The sequence below is a fragment of the Vombatus ursinus genome, unplaced genomic scaffold (assembly GCF_900497805.2).
Source record: "Vombatus ursinus unplaced genomic scaffold, bare-nosed wombat genome assembly UNPS02010193.1, whole genome shotgun sequence".
Lineage (NCBI taxonomy): Eukaryota > Metazoa > Chordata > Mammalia > Diprotodontia > Vombatidae > Vombatus > Vombatus ursinus.
Window position 1 is genome coordinate 3,800,754 of NW_020949971.1, and position 17,280 is coordinate 3,818,033.

At 48.2% G+C, this 17,280-nt stretch overlaps 1 protein-coding gene across 1 annotated transcript in view; it reads right to left on the reverse strand.

Moving 5' to 3' along the window:
* PPP2CB (protein phosphatase 2 catalytic subunit beta) overlaps window positions 1-16,672 on the reverse strand; it is a 34,639-nt gene extending 17,967 nt beyond the window's left edge. The window contains exons 1-2 of the mRNA XM_027853743.1: window positions 16,522-16,672; window positions 1,752-1,961 (exon numbers count right to left, since the gene is read on the reverse strand). Of these exons, the coding sequence (XP_027709544.1) occupies window positions 1,752-1,961; window positions 16,522-16,623 (312 nt within the window). The 5' untranslated portion in view covers window positions 16,624-16,672. The remainder of the gene's footprint in view (window positions 1-1,751; window positions 1,962-16,521) is intronic.
* Window positions 16,673-17,280: the final 608 nt, after the last annotated feature.

The following is a 17,280-nucleotide window of genomic DNA, read 5'->3' on the forward strand; positions in this document are numbered from 1 at the left end:
GAGAGAGAGAGAGAGAGAGAGAGAGAGAGAGAGAGAGAGAGAGAGAGCGCGAACACACACATCAGTGCAAGGATCTCTGGCTAGCCATGAAAGCCCTGTGGACCAGCCTCTCTCCATGTGCCGGCCAGCAGAATCACCAAGGTGCCTCTGACAGACTAGCCATGACAGGACCATCTCATTTCTTCTGAGAAGGAAAACAGATTTACAGTCACCCTCAGCTTGACATGAGTTGATGTGACCAGATGCTCTTGGGAGCTGATCATCACAGTGGAGAGAACACCTACTGGGCCTGCAGTCAGCAAGATCCTAGTTCAAGACCCTTACTGGCAGGGTGACCCTGCCTGCCTCAGTTTCCTCAACCGTAAAGAGAGGATCATAATAGCAACACCTACCCTGCAAGGTTGTTGGATCAACTGAGATAATATTTGTAAAGAGCTTAGCACAGTGCCTGGCACACAGCAGACCCTTAATAAAGGGGGTTCTCCCTTTCTCATTCCTGGGAACTAAAATGAGGGAGGTTCTTGTCTCCCATATCCTGTTCATACACATTTATCGAACAGCAATGGAAGTCCAATCACCTGTAGTATTTAAATTCATTTATTCATTCCTTCTGTCTCACAGGGAGCTAAATTATGATGATTCCACTGTAGTTATATGCTTAATAAATATTTGCTGAATTGAGTATATTCAGGTAATGAAATAAGATCCGCCAAACACACACATCACGATGCCCCAATATGTGATTCAGAGATTGTCTTAGGATTGTGGTTAAAGTTGTAAAGTTGTCCCTACATAAAATGACACATTGCTTCTGTGCTCACTGTTCTATCAAACCACTGAAATAAACTGCTTTTCTGAAGGGGTCACTGCTCATATTCTGTAGGAGGTGATGAGAAGGAGATAGTTTTCACATTTTGTTTAGGGCCCACAAACACTGGGCCTGGCTCTGTCCTGAAGGACTGAAAGGATCTGACAATTCAGTGGAGGGGGACAAGCAGTCCAGAGGAGGATAACGGTCAGAGCAAAGGCCCGGAGGTGGGAATGAGGAGAGGGGCAAGGAGCAGACAGTATTAAGGATTGGGGTGAATAGAGACGTTCAGGACAACCCGTAAAGGGTCTTGAAGGATAGGACAAGGGCCCCACTTTAAGCCTGAGTTCAAACAAGGAGGATGAGAGTGAAACCCACAGAGGGATGGTGTTTTAACCAAGGTCACAAAGGAAATAAGGAAAGAGGCAGAATTGTAACCCAAGTCCTCTGGCTTCTAACTGAATGTTCTTTCCAAAACACTAGGACAATCAAGTTTGGATTCTCTGGAGCTAGAAATCACCGAAGGTTTCTAAGCTGAGGGGTAACATGGCAACCTACAGCTGGTGGGAAAGACGGCTCAGAAGGGAGGTGATCACCGAGCAGAGAAATTCACTAGGACGCCTGATCAGTAATTCCAGGGCTGCACTGAGGACCTGGGCACCCACTGGCATGGTGGGGGGTGCAAAGGGACAGATGGGGGAGACACTTCCAAAAAGTCAGAGAACTTGGTGACAGACTGAAGGCAGGAGATGAATAAAAGGGATGAGAAGTCAAAATGATGCCAAGGATGCAGATTTGCCTGAGTGGACCGGAAAATATAACACCACCCTGAACATAACAAAGAACTCTCTCAACATTTTCCTTGATTTAACATTCAATTAAAATAAGAGGAAAAAAATGTAATGCCTTTCATTAATTAACATAGAAATAAAAAATACTGTACCTTTAGTGATACAAGAAGAGTCACAGTCTCCACTGAGTAATAACCTCTGTCCACATAGTCACCCATAAAGAGATAGTTTGTGTCTGGCGACTTCCCACCAATTCTGAAGAGCTCCATCAGATCGTGGAATTGGCCGTGGACGTCACCGCAGACAGTGACGGGACAACGAACTTCCTGGACGTTGGATTCTTTTGTGAGGATTTCCTTAGCCTGTCAGAAAAATGCAAAGCATCATCCAAAAGAAAATCCTGTACAGCAAGAAGTGGCAAGCTCATGGAAAGAGCACCGGCCCTCTCACAAGAAATGGCAATTTGGGGATTCTCCAAACACTCGACTAGGGCGGTGGAGGGAGGGGAGAAGGGTGCTGGGAACAGATTGTACCAAAACACGACAAAACTGGACAGGAAAGAGGTTGCTTTTCTTTGCATCTCTAGTGCTCAGCATGGTACCTGACACACAGTAAGCACTTAATAAATGCTTGCTAATCCCATCTTGTCTCCCCACCCCCCACACACAGGATGAAAGACCCTTCATTCCCATAATACTTCTTCAAAAAGCAGCCACCTTACACCTCTCTATTCTAATTACCACTCTATTTCAAGAGCCTTAACATGGCTTTCATCTTTATTCAATGAATTTTTGTAACACATTCAAAGTGGTTTAAGTAAATGCACAGTCTAATTCAAAGTCAGTAACACCTCCCAAGGAATATTTCCTCCCCCCAGGCCAACACAACCCACAAGGGAGCCCTCAGCAGGCCCCCAACTTAAGAGTCCTTCAGGTTCTCCCTTTATGTAGAAGTCCATCTCATTCTGCACCTTGAGTCCTGTCATCTTTCGATAATTAATGTTCATGACAATAACTCCAAGTTATTTAAAAAAAAAAAGCAAATAAGATTCAATAAGGTCTTTTTATTAAAGACACATACATGATAATTGTTTATTTTTTAAATACAGTTTTGCTTAACACTTACTTATGTAATGGGCAGCTAGGTGGTGCCACAGTGCACACAGACCTGGGCCTGGAGTCAGGAAGACTCACCTTCCAGAGTTCAAATCTGGCCTTAGGCACTTACTAGCTGTCTGACTCTGGGCAAGTCACTTAACCCTGTTTATTTCAGTTTCCACATCTGTAAAACAATCTGGAGAAAGGAATGGCAAACCACTCCGGTATCTTTGCTAAGAAAACACCAAATAGAGTCACAAAGAGTCAGATACAATTGATGCAACTGAACACACACATTTATGAAACAGAATTTTGAAGACTTCTATCCAAATTTGTTCAAATAAATAAAGTTTTCTGTGTAAAGGCATAATATGCCCTCAACTATCCAAAAAAACTCACTCCCTGTCTCTGGTAATGGAAAGGTCATGGACTGTATTTGGAATGAGAGGGCCTTTGGAATGAGAGGTTTGAATCCGAGATCTATCACTTGCCCCATCTGAACAATGAGGTGCTTGGATTAGATCAGGGGTTTTTAACCGGGGTTTTCTGTCATGGACTCCTCTGGCAATGTGATGAAGCCTATGGGCCTCTTCTCAGAATGTTTAAGAGCAGAAAATAAAATACATAGGATTACAAAGGAAAGAAATTGTATTGAAATTCAGTTATGAAAATCTTTAAAAAAAATGCTCAGGTCCCCAGGTTAAGAACCTTCAGGACTAGATGACCTCTGAGGTTCTATATAGCTGAGGTTTTCTGTTATAAAACTCAGACTACTTTTCTACAACTTATTTTTATTCACTTTGAGATAAGGTTTCAAACACGAAATTGTCAAATAAGAAACTCTATACATTTGCATTTCTATTTCAATCTAAGTCAACCCAGGTCACTTAAAAGCCAAAAATAAAACAATATGCCCTGGAGAAATTAAAACGTATTTCTCTATTTCCCTGAAGTCAGGAAATCTGCCAATGTAACTATCACACAGGAGAATCTTGCCAGGGAAGGAAAATATTCCTTCTTTTTCTTTTAAAATGTACTCTCAGGATGCTGAAGGAAGCCTACCAAGAGAACAAGATGTAAATAAAAGCCACCCTAAGAGCCCTCGGGATTCAGACTGAGGGCAAGGCCCAGTCTGGGCTCCCCACAAACAAAGAGGCTGGACAGCTCTGCCGGCTCCCCGGGTTCCCCGGTCAGGCCTTTCCTGGTTTCCCTGGTTGTCTTGTGTTCTCACTCAGAAATGATTTTATATTCACATTGTACGTACATCGTCCGCAGTGATCTGTGTGCATGTAAACCTCCCGGCTTCTCTAGACAAGGCCTTTGCCTCTGCCCCCACTGCGTCTCTAGGCCCAGGCCGTGCTCTCAACAGATGCTTCATAAATGCTTGCTAAGACAGATGACCCTGCTCTTGGCAGACAGGGAGGGGGCGAGCTCCAGGTACAGAATGTTGCAGGCACTGGCAATCACCTTTTGTTTCACTTAATTAATTCTCTTGTCACAAGGGAGGGCTCTATGGAGGAGGGGAGCTCTTGGGCAGACATAGCCAGGGCAAAAACAAACAGCACCGGAGACACTTTTTCCATGGAGTCTCAGCCAGCAGTCTCCAGACGATCTCCAAATCCACTCAGCAGCAACAGCAGGCTGTCCACCTGCCTGCCTCCTTGTCTGAACCATGCAGCTAACAACTCGAGCACCACTGACTTTACAAGGCGGCTGGTTCTGAGGAACAAATGAAATAACGGCTATCAAGTGTTCTACAAACCCTCCATTTGGGCAGTGTGGCCTGATGAAGATCGAGCTGAGCCTGGAATCAGGAAGACCTGGGTTCAGGTCCTACCACGTACTGGCTTTGTAACCCTACAATGGAATCAGGGTCCAGTGTTAGCCTGTCAAGGAGCCGCCAGGGGAAGGCCCCAAAGACTTGTTCTTGGCTGGTCCCATGTACCATTTAACAACGAGCGCAGGGATCAAGATGGCAAGCTAAGGCAGCCTGAAAGTCATCATGAAGCCATTGAGAAGATGGAAATTGCACTGAATCTGGTCAGATGAAATTCAGTAGGGATAAATATACAGCCTCATCAGACTTGGTCAGTAAAAGGGGGGGGGGGTGGGCAGAGTAAGACAACAGGGTCTTTGGAAAAAGATCTGGGGGGCTTAGTGCCTGCTCACTGTGAGTCCAGAGTGGGAGATGAGAGGCCAGAAGAGAAATGGAAGGTTTGGTGGCCTCTGCCAAGGTCATACTCCCTGAAGGGAGGAGTGCCCTGGCAAAGGCACTGATTAAGTAGAGAGCCTCCATGGGAAGGCCAAAGGCTTAGAGCCAATGCCATGAGGATCAGCTAAAGAACTAAACATATTTAGCGTACAGAAGTGCAGGGAACAAGACAGCTGCATTCAAGTATCAAAAGGCCTGGAAAGTCACAAATATAGGTTGGATAGTGGGACAGACCTGTCCCAGAATGGAAGAAGCTGCCTCTTTCCTGGGAGGACTCCAAGCTGAATGACTATCTCGGTCAGGTGCGTTACAGCTGGGATTCCTCTCCCTATCAGTCTACTGAGGTTGCTTCCAGCTCATTTTTTAATGGTTAAGTACATTTGTCTCAATGCCCCAGGCACCACCCAGACCCTAAAAAGTGCAAAGCAATTGTTTCCTTACTTGGAGGTACCCATAGCAGTGAAATCCTAAGTCTGGGCCAAATCAAAAATCCAAGTAAGTCTCTGGATTTTACTGATGAGAAAACTGAGGCCCAAAAGGTTAGGCAACTCAGCCCAAAGTCACCCGAGGACGTGACTGCCCAGACTGGACTCCAACTACCAACCTGCGCCACCTCACAGCAAGGCACCAACACATACACAATCCAAAGAGCACCGAAGGAATCTTTCAACTGAAAACCACTCTTCTCAAGAGCACTCAGTCAAAACCCAGCAGGCAACACTGCACTTACTGTACAGTAAAAGGCCAGTTTCTCTGGGCATAGTTACCTACTGAAGCAAAGGAAAGCTCAAGATATTTCCTGAAAATAATCATTCAAATTATTATCCAGCACTCCCAGATGACACAATGATAGACATGTGAGTGCTAAAGTGATTCTCATGAAGGCCAAATATCAAATCATTGAAATTCTCTCACTTCTCTGTAATCTCCCAGCTCTTTCTTGGGCCCACTTTCATGAACCGGCCTGACGATGCCATGTGCTTTTACCCAGAGAAGCAGGCTGGGGTAGGGCGAGAGGCAGGAGACTCCATTTGGATCCCACCTTGGCACTTAGTGGCTTAGACTCTGGGGGGAATCAATTTGCTTCTGAATCTCAGCTTCCTCATCTAGAAAATGAGGGGACTGACCCCTTCCAGTTCCAAATCTCACAAATCTGTCAGTAGGACTTTTGATCTACAACTTACTAAAGAACATGGGAGGCACTCTAGATTACCGGATCCTAGAATTTAAGTTGCAAGGGGCCTTCAGAATCAAGCCCCTTCCTGCTTGTTTGACAGATGAAGAAACTGTGGGCCCTGGAAATCACAAGACTTTAAAGTCTGGATTGGACGGGGAAGAGAGGAGACTAAAGGCAGGGACACCAGGGAGAGCCTTCTACAAGTAATTCACAAGACAAAGGTGGTGGCCGTGGGAATTGTTAGGATTAACCCACATTTCCATAGGGTCAGTTCCAAGTTCTTTGCTATCATTGTCTTGGTTTATTCTACCTCAAATACAATCTGAACCCCAGCTAAGGGTTCCATATAAGGGGGACCCTGGCCTTAGAGAAAAGGTTCAGAGTGAGCAGAGGATGACAGGGAAGCTGCCTTATCCCAAGAATCATGGAACGAATGACAGAGTGGAGTAGCCCCTCGGCCAGCCATTCAGTTCCCAACACCCTCATTCTTCAGCCCAGAAGTGACCTCCCCAAGAGTGGAAAGGAAGTCAGACCCTGGGATTCTGAATCAAGCGATTTTCCCCCTACCCCGAAGGAAGCTCATCAGCCATCCAATGGAAGGCTGCCTAGGAGGAGTTGGGAAATGAGTTTTCAAGAGCTAGAATGAAGAAAGAAGAGACTGAGAACTTAAGGCAAGAGGACCAAATCAAGGACACTCCGGGAGCCAGCCCGCAGGGCTGCTGACCTCCGTGAAGGCTGCGCCAGTGGCACATCTATACTTATGCCCAGCACAAGGCAACAGCTTCAAGTTCAAGGTCTCCTTGCCAGGAGGAAAGGAAAGTGGTGGAGAAAGTCCCTCAGCTCCCAAACAGGTGGCCAGCCATATCTTCTTCATCCTTACTCTTTTGGGGAAGGATGAACTGTACTGGAAGAGAAGCCACTGGAAGAGAATGCCCTAACATTTTCATGCCATTCCTTTCCCTCCTCTATCACACAGCTCGAGTGAGTACAAACAACAAGTCTTTGCAAAAAGACTGGTGGGAAAGAAAGCATGGTGGTAGCGTAAAGGAGAGGGGGCCAGGTGACCTGGGGTCCACTGTCAAGGCTGTGGGGAGATGAAAGAATCCCAGAACTCTGGAGCCCAGTGGGGCACCGGGAACGATGGACACAAGATCTTGTGGCTCTGTTTGCAGCTTTAAAACTGCCACAATCTTACAACACAAAAACAGGAAACTTTCAACTTCTACACATGAGTAATTCTTAAAGAAAAACGCTTTCCTCCCAAACAAGACAGACTCACGCAAGTCAACATAAAAATACAGATATCACTGGAATCAAGAGCCAGGTGATATGCCACAAACGGGACCGGCTCTGCAGCAAAGAGCCAGTATTGTTCCGAGTGCATAAAAAGATCATCAACCCGAGTCTGCACAGCAGCGTCTAACAAATCCTCTCTTCAGTGAATTCTAATGTATTCTATTTCACTTAACCACTGATGCCACGTTATTTTGACATAGTAAGAGCTTAACAAATGCTTGTAAACAGGTCATGACAAAAAGCAGCCTGTAGATTTCTGTTTTTAACATGATCCGTCTTTGTTCCTCTCTGACTATGTGATGATAACAAATCCTTTCTGGCTACGCCTGAAAATGAGTCCTAGCATCGGAAACACGTTGCCCTCGATGTCACAGCAGACGCTCAAGTCCTCCAGATCACACCGCCTACCACGTCACTCACCTCTAGGCCCTTCTCCTCCCACAGACCTCCCTCACCTCTTTTCTGCACTATTAGACTAACCAACCTGCCTGCCTGCTGCCCATCTCCCTCTTCGATCTTTTCTCCACAGACACCAAAACAGTCTAAGCAAAGGAAAGGTGCACGTCACTCCCTTGCTCAACCGTCTTCACTGGCTCCCTGATGCCTCTAGAATCCATCACAAGCTCCTCAGCCAGGCATTCCAGGCCTCTCCCCCACTGGGATCTGGCTCCTTTCTGCCTCCGGCTCTAACCTTGTATCATTCTCCCTTTCACAGACTTGACCTTCCAGCCCAGCAGGGCTCGGAGTTGTTTTCTGTGCCTCTGCAGAAGCCTTGTGGGATCCCCACAGAATGATCAAGGTCCTCCCCTCTGCCTCAGGATCCCAGCTTTCCTCTAGGGGTCAGCTCAAGCTGCAGCTCCTCCAAGCCCCACCCCCCAGCAGTGTGCTCTCCCTCTCCAGATTCTCTCTGTATTACACATAACTATGGACATGTTGTAGCAACCCAGTAGAATAGAGGCTCCTTGAAGGCACGAACTGGTTTTGGTTTTTTTGTTTGTTTGTTTTTAGTTTTGTATTCCCAGCACCTACCACATAATAGGCATTTAATTCAGTTAAAAAAAATTCAACCAACATCACTGAGTTTCCTATTTCCTGTCTGGGCAATAGAAGCACAAAGATCTACCACCAAAGAAAAGATCAGAAACAATGACCACCAAAACAAATCAAACCCGACATGGATAGCTTCCCAACCCCTTTCCAAGAACAGCTGTTTCTGCTAATCTTTGGCCCACAGCTCCAAGGAAGGAGGAAATGGAAAGAGAATGAGAGATACACAAAAGGGAAGCTCAGTAACAAGTCTGGTCACTCAGTCAGTCAGTCAACAAGCATCCACCGGGCACCTGCTCTGTGCCATGCCAAATTAAGGTAAAAACATGGCCCTGTCCTCAAGGAGCTCACATTCGAATGGGTGAGACAAAGAACCGTGTACACATAAGACACACAGAGTGCAAACGCGAGGTAATTTGAGTGGGGAAGAAGACCTTTCACGAAGGGAGGGCATCAGCTGACTCTTGAAGGAAGCCCAGGAAGCCGGAGGGGTAGGGGCTGAAAAAGAAGACCGTTCCAGGCCTGGGGTCAGGAGACAGAACGTTGGGCGTGAAGGACAAACAACATGCTGGGCACTGAGGCTGGTCAAGAGTCCATCGAGGAAGTGACAAGGAAGACAAAGGGCTCTAAGGTCACACAGAGGGAGGGAACCATAGGAGTTAAGTGAGCAGGGGAGTGACACAGTGAGAGCTGGGCTTTGGAAAATCCCTCAGGAGCTGACTGGAGAATGGGCTGGAGGAGGAGGCTAGTGCAGGTGTCCAGGGGAGAAATGGTAAGGCCTGATATTAAAGGGGTGGAAAGAAGGAGGCACACACGGCATGTTATAAGGCAGAAGTGACAAGATCTGACAAAAGAGGAGATACGGGGCGTGAGTCACTGGCTGATTAATAAGCAGTTTCTCTATTTGTTTCAGAAGTGGCATTGGAAAAATTCAATTCTCTCTCAGTATGACAACACATTTCTTCAAGTGTTCATCAGAACAACACCACTTCTGTCCCTGCCATACTCATCTAAAGCTTGAGAAAAGACCCCCATCCTCTCCCCAAAGATGAGGTTAACCATCAGTTCAATTTCAATAGGCCTTGTCGAAAGCAAGCCGAAGGCCAAGTGCTCTTCTATGACAGGGCTGCCATCAGAAACTAGTCCTCAGAGCCGAGACAACTGGCCTAGCCAAGGGCAAGGATTAGCTATCTCTAGGCACAGCTTACACCAAAGGAGGAGAGAGACGCCGGGCTCTTAGACATGTCTCAGCCTGAGTCACTGTTTCATGTCCTCTTGGGCTCAGTCACTCTGCTACAGTAGGCCACTCGAGCCTTTATGGACCTGCTGTCCACCTCAGTTTCTACAGAACAGAAAAAGGTGGCTTCAGATTTTCAATGAAAAGTCTAGGCTAGGCACCTAGACGAAGTAGCTACCTAACATGTTATCCAGTTGCTTGCTTTCTATGCTTGTGATAACTGACAGCCTTGTGTAATTCTGTTACTGTGTACCAATAAGCTTGACTTAAATTTGTGGCAAAATTCAAGCATGTGTTTTTAAGGAGAAGGTGTCTGAACACCTAGAAAAGGAAAGAATGATGACTAAGAGGCAGCCTAAGTAGGTCATACCAGACTAACCTTTCCCTCTTGTCTGACAGGTTCATTAAGAGAGGCAGAGAGGGAAATGTTCAGCTGCATTCCTGCAGAGCATTTAACAAAATTCTCTCATAGCATCCTTGTGGACAAAATGAAGAACACAGTGGAATGCCCTAGAGATCTGTCCTTCATCCAGAGCCATTTAATACTTATTTTTTTAATGTGTGTGTGTTTTTTAAAATTCTGAACTTAAATACCAAATAAAATGGGCAGTTTGAAAGTAGAACACAAAAAGACTGTACTTGAAACTATTACTCTCTACGAAGTATCACTTAATTTCCTTTTAAAATACATAATAAATTCAATATGGATCTTTCACAGATGTCTTGGTTATTACAGTTCTTAATGTAGTATAAGCCTTTTGTTATCTTCGGTACATTTTAAAAACACTTCAGTGACCCTCTTTTCTTTGTTTTTTTTTGGGGAGCTATCCTATCCCAAACTTGCTGGACGGTCCCACCCTCCCCCCCCATTTAAGAAAAAAGAAAAAGAAAATCCTTGTAAAAAAAAAGAAATCTGGATAGACAGCAAAGCCCAGATGGCAAAGCAGTGGGAAGAACACCAAGCTCTCATCCCCATTACTCCAAACACATCTAAAAACCACATCAGACTGAATCTTAATGGAGAAATTAAAAAAAAAAAAGGTCATGGTGAATTATTTTTCTAGCCCAGGTTGGCACAATGAGAGAGAGGTGTGTAGACATAAAAGAGCGGGTATGGCCATTCTAGCCCAACAATATGGTAGAGACAAACAGTTAGGAAAGACTTAGTACTCATGATGACAGGCTGCCCAACTCCTTGTTGGGAGGTGAAGGACTGACTCAGAGGGTAGAGTGAAGGAAAAAAAATTCTTTTGGACATGGTCAATATGGAAATTTGTTTTGTAACACAAGGTTTATTTTTATCTCGTTTAAAAATACATAAATTTTTTTTTAAAAAGAAAACCGCCCAGATCTCTTAGAGTCACAAAGTGGAAAGAAGAAGAATCCACTAGGCACCTTCTGAAAGAAACCCCAAAAAGAAAACTTCCAGGAACTTTACAGCCAAAATCTAGAGCTTCCACATAAAAGAAAAAATACTCTAAGTAATCAAAAAGAAAGATTTCAAGTACTAAGGAGTCATAGTCAATGACGCACAATTTAGGAGCCACCACCATAATGGAGCAGGGAGCTTGGGACATGACACTCCAGAGGTAATGGATATAAGTTTACAGCCAAGAATAACTTACCTGGCAAAACTGAGTATAATCCTACAGGGAAAAATGGACCTCTAATGAAACCGAGGACTTGCAAGCATTCCTGATGAAAAGACCAGCACCGCACAGAAATGCTGAAGTTCAAACACAGGAGTGAAGAGAAACACAGAAAGGGAAACACAAACAAACAATCCTAAGGGACTGAACAAGAATAAAGTGCTTAAATCTGAATATGAGATGACACATGGGTTCCCTCTGAGCCCTAACATCACCAGAGGTCACCTAATTAGCTCGAAGCCCTGACAGCAGCTCTGTGGTGTCTTGGTGATTTTAAAAGGAGAATGGAATACACCATGGAGGAAAGGGAAAGGAAGGCTGGGGAAGAGGATCTTACATAATTGGGGCACACAAGTCAAAGAGAAGGGGGTGGAGGGAGCAGCCGATACCCAAACCTTCCTCTCATCTGAATTAGTCCAAGGGAAGGACGCTGCCTTCCGACACACAATCAAGGACAGAAATACATTTTATTCAAAAGGTAAACAGATGGGAAGAGGAAACGGAAGAAGGGGGAATTAAAAGGAAGCTAGATTAAGGAAGTGGTTAGTCCTGAGCAAAATAAGCTTTAAAGATGTACAAAAAATATTTATGGCAGTTCTTTATGATGTGGCAAAGGTTGGGAGTCTGAGGGGATGTCCATCAACTGTAGAATTTTTGAACAGACCATGGTATAAAACTGCGGTGGAATACTACTGTGCTGTAAAGAAATGAAGTTGCAGAATGAAGAACCAGAACCAGGAGAACAATTTATGCAATAGCAGCATGGTAAATATAACTTCGAAAGACTCAGGAACTCCAGTCACTATAATGTTCAAACACAATTCCTCTCAGAGGGTTAATAACAAAACAGGCCACCCACATCCTAACAGAGAGGTCCAGGCTATCAGAGTGTAGAATGACACACACACTTTTTTTTTTTTAAAAATGTGGCCAATGTGGAAATTTGCTTTGCTTGACTTAACACATTTATAACAAAGGTTTTGTTTTTCTTTTGTTCTTAATGGGGGGGAAGGGGACAGATTTTTGCTGATTGAAAAAATAAATTTTATGAAAAAGAAGAAAGGGTCAAAAGCAAAAATCCCCACAATGGCTGGGTCCAAAGTTGTCTGTGCTGCTGCGGATCATGGGGCCATCGCCTCCACCAGGTGGTAAGCCTCATGCTTTATCATCGAATCTCTGCATTCAGTCAGTCACTGCACTGGGTCTCTCTACAGTAGTATGACTTCACAAGGTGGCTACTACTGGATAAAACGTTCTCCTGGTTTTGCTCACTTCAGCTGGCAAGACTCTGTACCAGTCTTCTCTGTGAGCCGTCCTTCTCGTCATTCCTTACAACGCAACAAAATTCTATTACATTTCTATGCCACGTTTTCTTCAGCCATTTCCCAGATGATGGGCATTCCCTTAGTTCCTAGTTCTTTGCTATGGCAAAGAAGACCTGCTTTCCCTATCTCCATCCATACGCGCAGTCTAAGGACGTGGATGTAAAGACATGTATATTTAGTACATGTAGGCCTTTTTTCTCTTTCTTTGATTTCATTTTGGTAGACGTGGGCCCAGTAATGGTACTGATAGGTCAAAGGGCATGCAGTTTAGCGACTTCTGCTTGACATTTAATAATGGGTTTATGGCCAGAACACGAGAGGGTGAAAAACATCACTAAACCTAGACAAAACTGGCAAGGAGAAGACTCCCATCACTGCCCCAACCTGCTGGGACTTCATCAAGACCATGATTACAGGCCCATCTCCATTGACTGTGCTGTGCATGTTGGTAGATCGTAAGTCGTATCTCAAAGAAGGGGCTGACTCCTGAGCGTGCTCTCCCAGTCTACAACGTGGGTGGGCAACAAGTGATTGCTGGTGTTAACAAAACGGACTAGGAGGTAGAGGAAGAAATAGTCAACGAAGTCAGCAGTCAGGTGATTGGCTCCCACCCAGTCGTAGGAGCTTTTGTGCCAGTTTCAGGCTGGAACAGGGACAACATGTTTGACTCAAGCTCAGAGAGCTGCATTCAAAGGAGAGGAAGTCATCCTGAAGGATGGCAATGCTAAAGGTTCACCTCTGCTTTGGACCTCCTCTTGTCATCAGCTTATCCAAGTGACAATCACCTGGCTGACCTCTCCGAGATGTCTGACGCAAGACTGGTGGAACTGGTACATTACCAACCAGCCACGTGACTACTCAAGTTCTAAACCCAGATGGTGTGGGTGGGAAGGAAGAGGACATCTGCTCCAGGCCCTGTCACAGCTGAAGAAAGTCTGTGGAAATGCACTACAAGTTCAGAGTAAGCAGGCCTCAAAGTAATATCAATTCTATCAAATTAGAGGTGTCAGATCATCCTCCATGGTAATGTGGCTGGTGACAGGGATAATGAATGACCCGCCAATGGATGAGCTGCCTCCAGTTACACCCCCAGGACATCATCCCAAACCACCCAGGCCAATCAGGGCTGGCTGCACACCTGTTCAGGATGGCCTCAATGCTCCTAGCTTTGCTGGCCTGAAGGACAGACTGACTTTCGTTCTGGTGAGAAGCTGGAAGATGGCCCGGCCCTAACCTCCTGAGACCCAGTGACGCTGCCACCATTGGCATGGTCCCAGGCAAGCCGTGGGAGCAGAGAGCTTCTCAAATTATCCTCCTCGGGGTAGTTGTGCTGTTTCTGGTATGAGATAGAGCCCGCCTGCAGCTGGCATCATCAAGGAAGAGAACTAGAAGGCTACCAGAGGGGCCAAGGTCACACAATCTGCCCCAAAAGCTCAACTCTGTGCACTGCTGGCCTCCCCACTCGATCAGTGTCTGGAGAATGGTTTCAGAGCTGTTTGTCTCAACTGACCATTTACATTTAAGGGTAAAAGACTGGCTAATTATTATAATAAGCTGTAAAAGCTTTAGGAAGAAATCTTTCGTGGACAAATTGTTACATAACAGTCTTAGTTTTTATATCAGTAATTTCAAATGGAAACAACTTAAACAAAAATTGGTCACAGAATTTTGAGATTGTTAAAATATGGTTCAATGCAAAAAAAACCCCAAAAAACAAAAAAACCCTCCAAACATTTAACATCACTGATGTGAATAAGAGACAGAAGGAAAGATTATCAAATCTACATATGATACAAGGCTGGGAGAGCTAACATCATACCTTAATAACAGTCAGGATACAATAAGACCTCAAATCGGCTAAAATGCTAGGCTAAATCTAATTAGGGGAAAAAATGTGAAGCGGTGTGAGATGGGCTGTCTGAGTTGGTCACATTATAAATCGTTCCTTGAATTTCAGGTGAGGTCTGACTAAGCCAGCAATATAGAATTTGACTCTGTCCCAACCCACTGATCTATTACAGGTACAGCTGCCTTTCAGTAAACTTCCTTCGAATGGGTTCGTCAATAGGACACAGTAATCAAAGTTGCCAACAAAGAAAGCACTAAGCTGAAAAGGATGCCTGCTAGTCCACCATTACAACCGTCCTTTTCTAAGAGCTATGACTCCCCCTGGGCAAAACAATGGAGTCTGGAATCAGAGGTCCAGCACTCACTTTCCCCGCCTGGAGTTTTCTCTCCCATTGAAATTAAAGGTCCCACCCTCCCCCAACACATATTATCAGAGACTGACAATTAAATCTGTGTGGCAGTAGAAGGAGACTTGGCATTTCATCGGTACAGGGAGGAAACTCCCTCTGACAGTGCAGGTGAGCTCCTGCTGCTAACAGACAGAGTCGCCTGAGCTCGAGGAAGGCCCAGGAAAGATCTCCGAGGCAATGGGAGCCAAAGATGAGCCGCGTCCCGATTCCTGGGCAGCCTCTCTGGCCACTAATCAAGCTGCAAAAACATCATTTTCTTTCTTTGTTTCTTTCAGAAAGTTTGCTACCAGGAGCCAGGCTGGACCTGTCATCAACACGTCAAACTCATCCTCCCCAAACCTGCCCCTCCCCTCACCCAGGATCAGGGATCCTCTGGGTCATCCCCCCCCGTCGGGGCTCATCTCCAGAGACACCAGGTGTGCATATGGCTGCAAGAGGAGCCTTCCTCCAGTGGCTCTCCAACCACGTCCCCACGCTAACCAACGCCTTCAGAGGTGCCCCAAGTATGAACACCTGATCCCAGCACTCCAGATCCTTTATTCATTCAGCAAACGGGTATCAAGTGCCTACTAGATGCCAGGTCCTGCGCTAAGCCTTGGGGACACAAAAAGAGAAGACAGTCCACCCTCAAGAAGCTTACAATCTAACGGGGGAGACAACACGCAGCAAGTATCTGCAAAGGAAGCTGCATACGGGGAAAATGGGAAATAATTAGCAGACTGAAAGCACTGGAATAAAGAGGGGTTAGGGAAGGCTTCCTGTAGGAGGTAGGGTTTTATTTGGGTTTTCCTGGAGTTCGTCCTTTGTTCTCCAAGGGGACCACGGCCTGGAGCTGGGTTTTCTAGGAAGCCAGAGAGAACGGACGAGGGAGAGCGTTCTCGGCAGCCCCCACCGACCCTTCCAGCCTAAGACCACCCCCCCCCCAGCCCAGCCTCTCATTTCGTGGCCAGGAGCCCCTCTGGGAAGCTTGCCTCGGCCCACCGCTCGGTACGGGACCCGGCCTCCGCCCGGACACCTTCGGGGGGCCGAGAGCCCCCCCCCACCCGCACAAGCTGGTCCTGGGGGGCATCGCAGGGCCTCAGACTCTGCTTGGCTCTACCGCCCAACAGAGCCCGCAGCGGCCGGAGCCCTCCGACAGCGCGATCGCCGCTGGGGGCTGGAGGCCGAGGCCGGGGGAGGGGGAGGGGGAGGGGCGGGGCCAGCCGGGCATCCCCCCGCCCCCCACCAAACTCCTCCGGCCCTTCTCCGGTGCCAGGACGCTTCCTGGCCGGCGCCGGGCTCCCGGGGACCCCCGGCGGAGGCGCCCGGCCCCGCCCTCGGCCGTCAGGGGTCACCGCCCGCGCGGGGGGAGGGGCGGCGGCCGCAAATGGCTCTTTAGTCAATCGACAAGCATTCGTGAGTCAACGAGCGGGGCCGGGCCGAGATAAAAATAAGAGGACAGAGTGACCGAGGTGGCGGGCCCCGGAGGGAGGGGCCGGCCGGACCCCCACTAGACAGGGGAGGAAACCGAGGCAGGCGGCGGGGGAGGGGGCGACCGCCGCCCCCACCCGCAGGGAGCGCGCCGTCGGCCCGCGGGGGGGAGGGGCCAGCGTGCCTCGGTTTCCCCCGCCGCCCCGGGCCGCACCTTCTCGCAGAGCGTGCGCACTTGGTTCTCGTTCAACTGCTTGCACTCGTTCAGCTGCTCCACCCACTGGTCCAGCTCCTTCGAGAACACCTTGTCCTCCATGATGGCGATGGCGGCGGCGGCGGCGGCCGAGGGGGCTCGTGCTGGACCCGCCGGGCCGGGCCCTGGCCCCGCCCCGGCGCCGAGCCCCGCCCCGCCACGCAGGCCCCGCCCTCAGGAGGGGCGCGAGCTGGGACGGCGCGGGCGCGCGCACGTGCCCGGGGGAGAGACGCGGCGACGGGGCCGCGCCCGTCGGCCACCAACTCCTGCTACGCGCGCGCGCGCCGCCCCGCCCCCTCTGCGGCGCGCACAGCCGCTCCCAGGGGCGTACGGGCGGGGCCGAGGGCGGTGGCGGCGACCGAGATGGGGTGTGGGGGGGGACTGCCGCGCCGCCGGCCGGCCTGCCTGCCTGCCTGCCTCCCCGCTGCCCGCCCGGGCCGACTCCGCCCTCGCCCGCAGCCCTCCTCACGCTCCCTGCCTGTCGGGACCCGTCATCGCGGGGCACTTCCGCCGGAAGGAGCCGGCAGGCGGCGCGCGAGCTGGGGGTGGGGGAGGAGGAGCGGCACGAGCCGGTGCCACCGCGCCACAGCACCACCGCGTGGTCGGGAGGAAAAGGGGACAAGGAGGAACGGGAGGCGGTGGCGCCCTGCGCTGGCTCCGCAGCTGACCCGTACGTCACCGCGCGCCCCGCCCCTTGCGCCGCAGCGCTGCCCCGCGTCG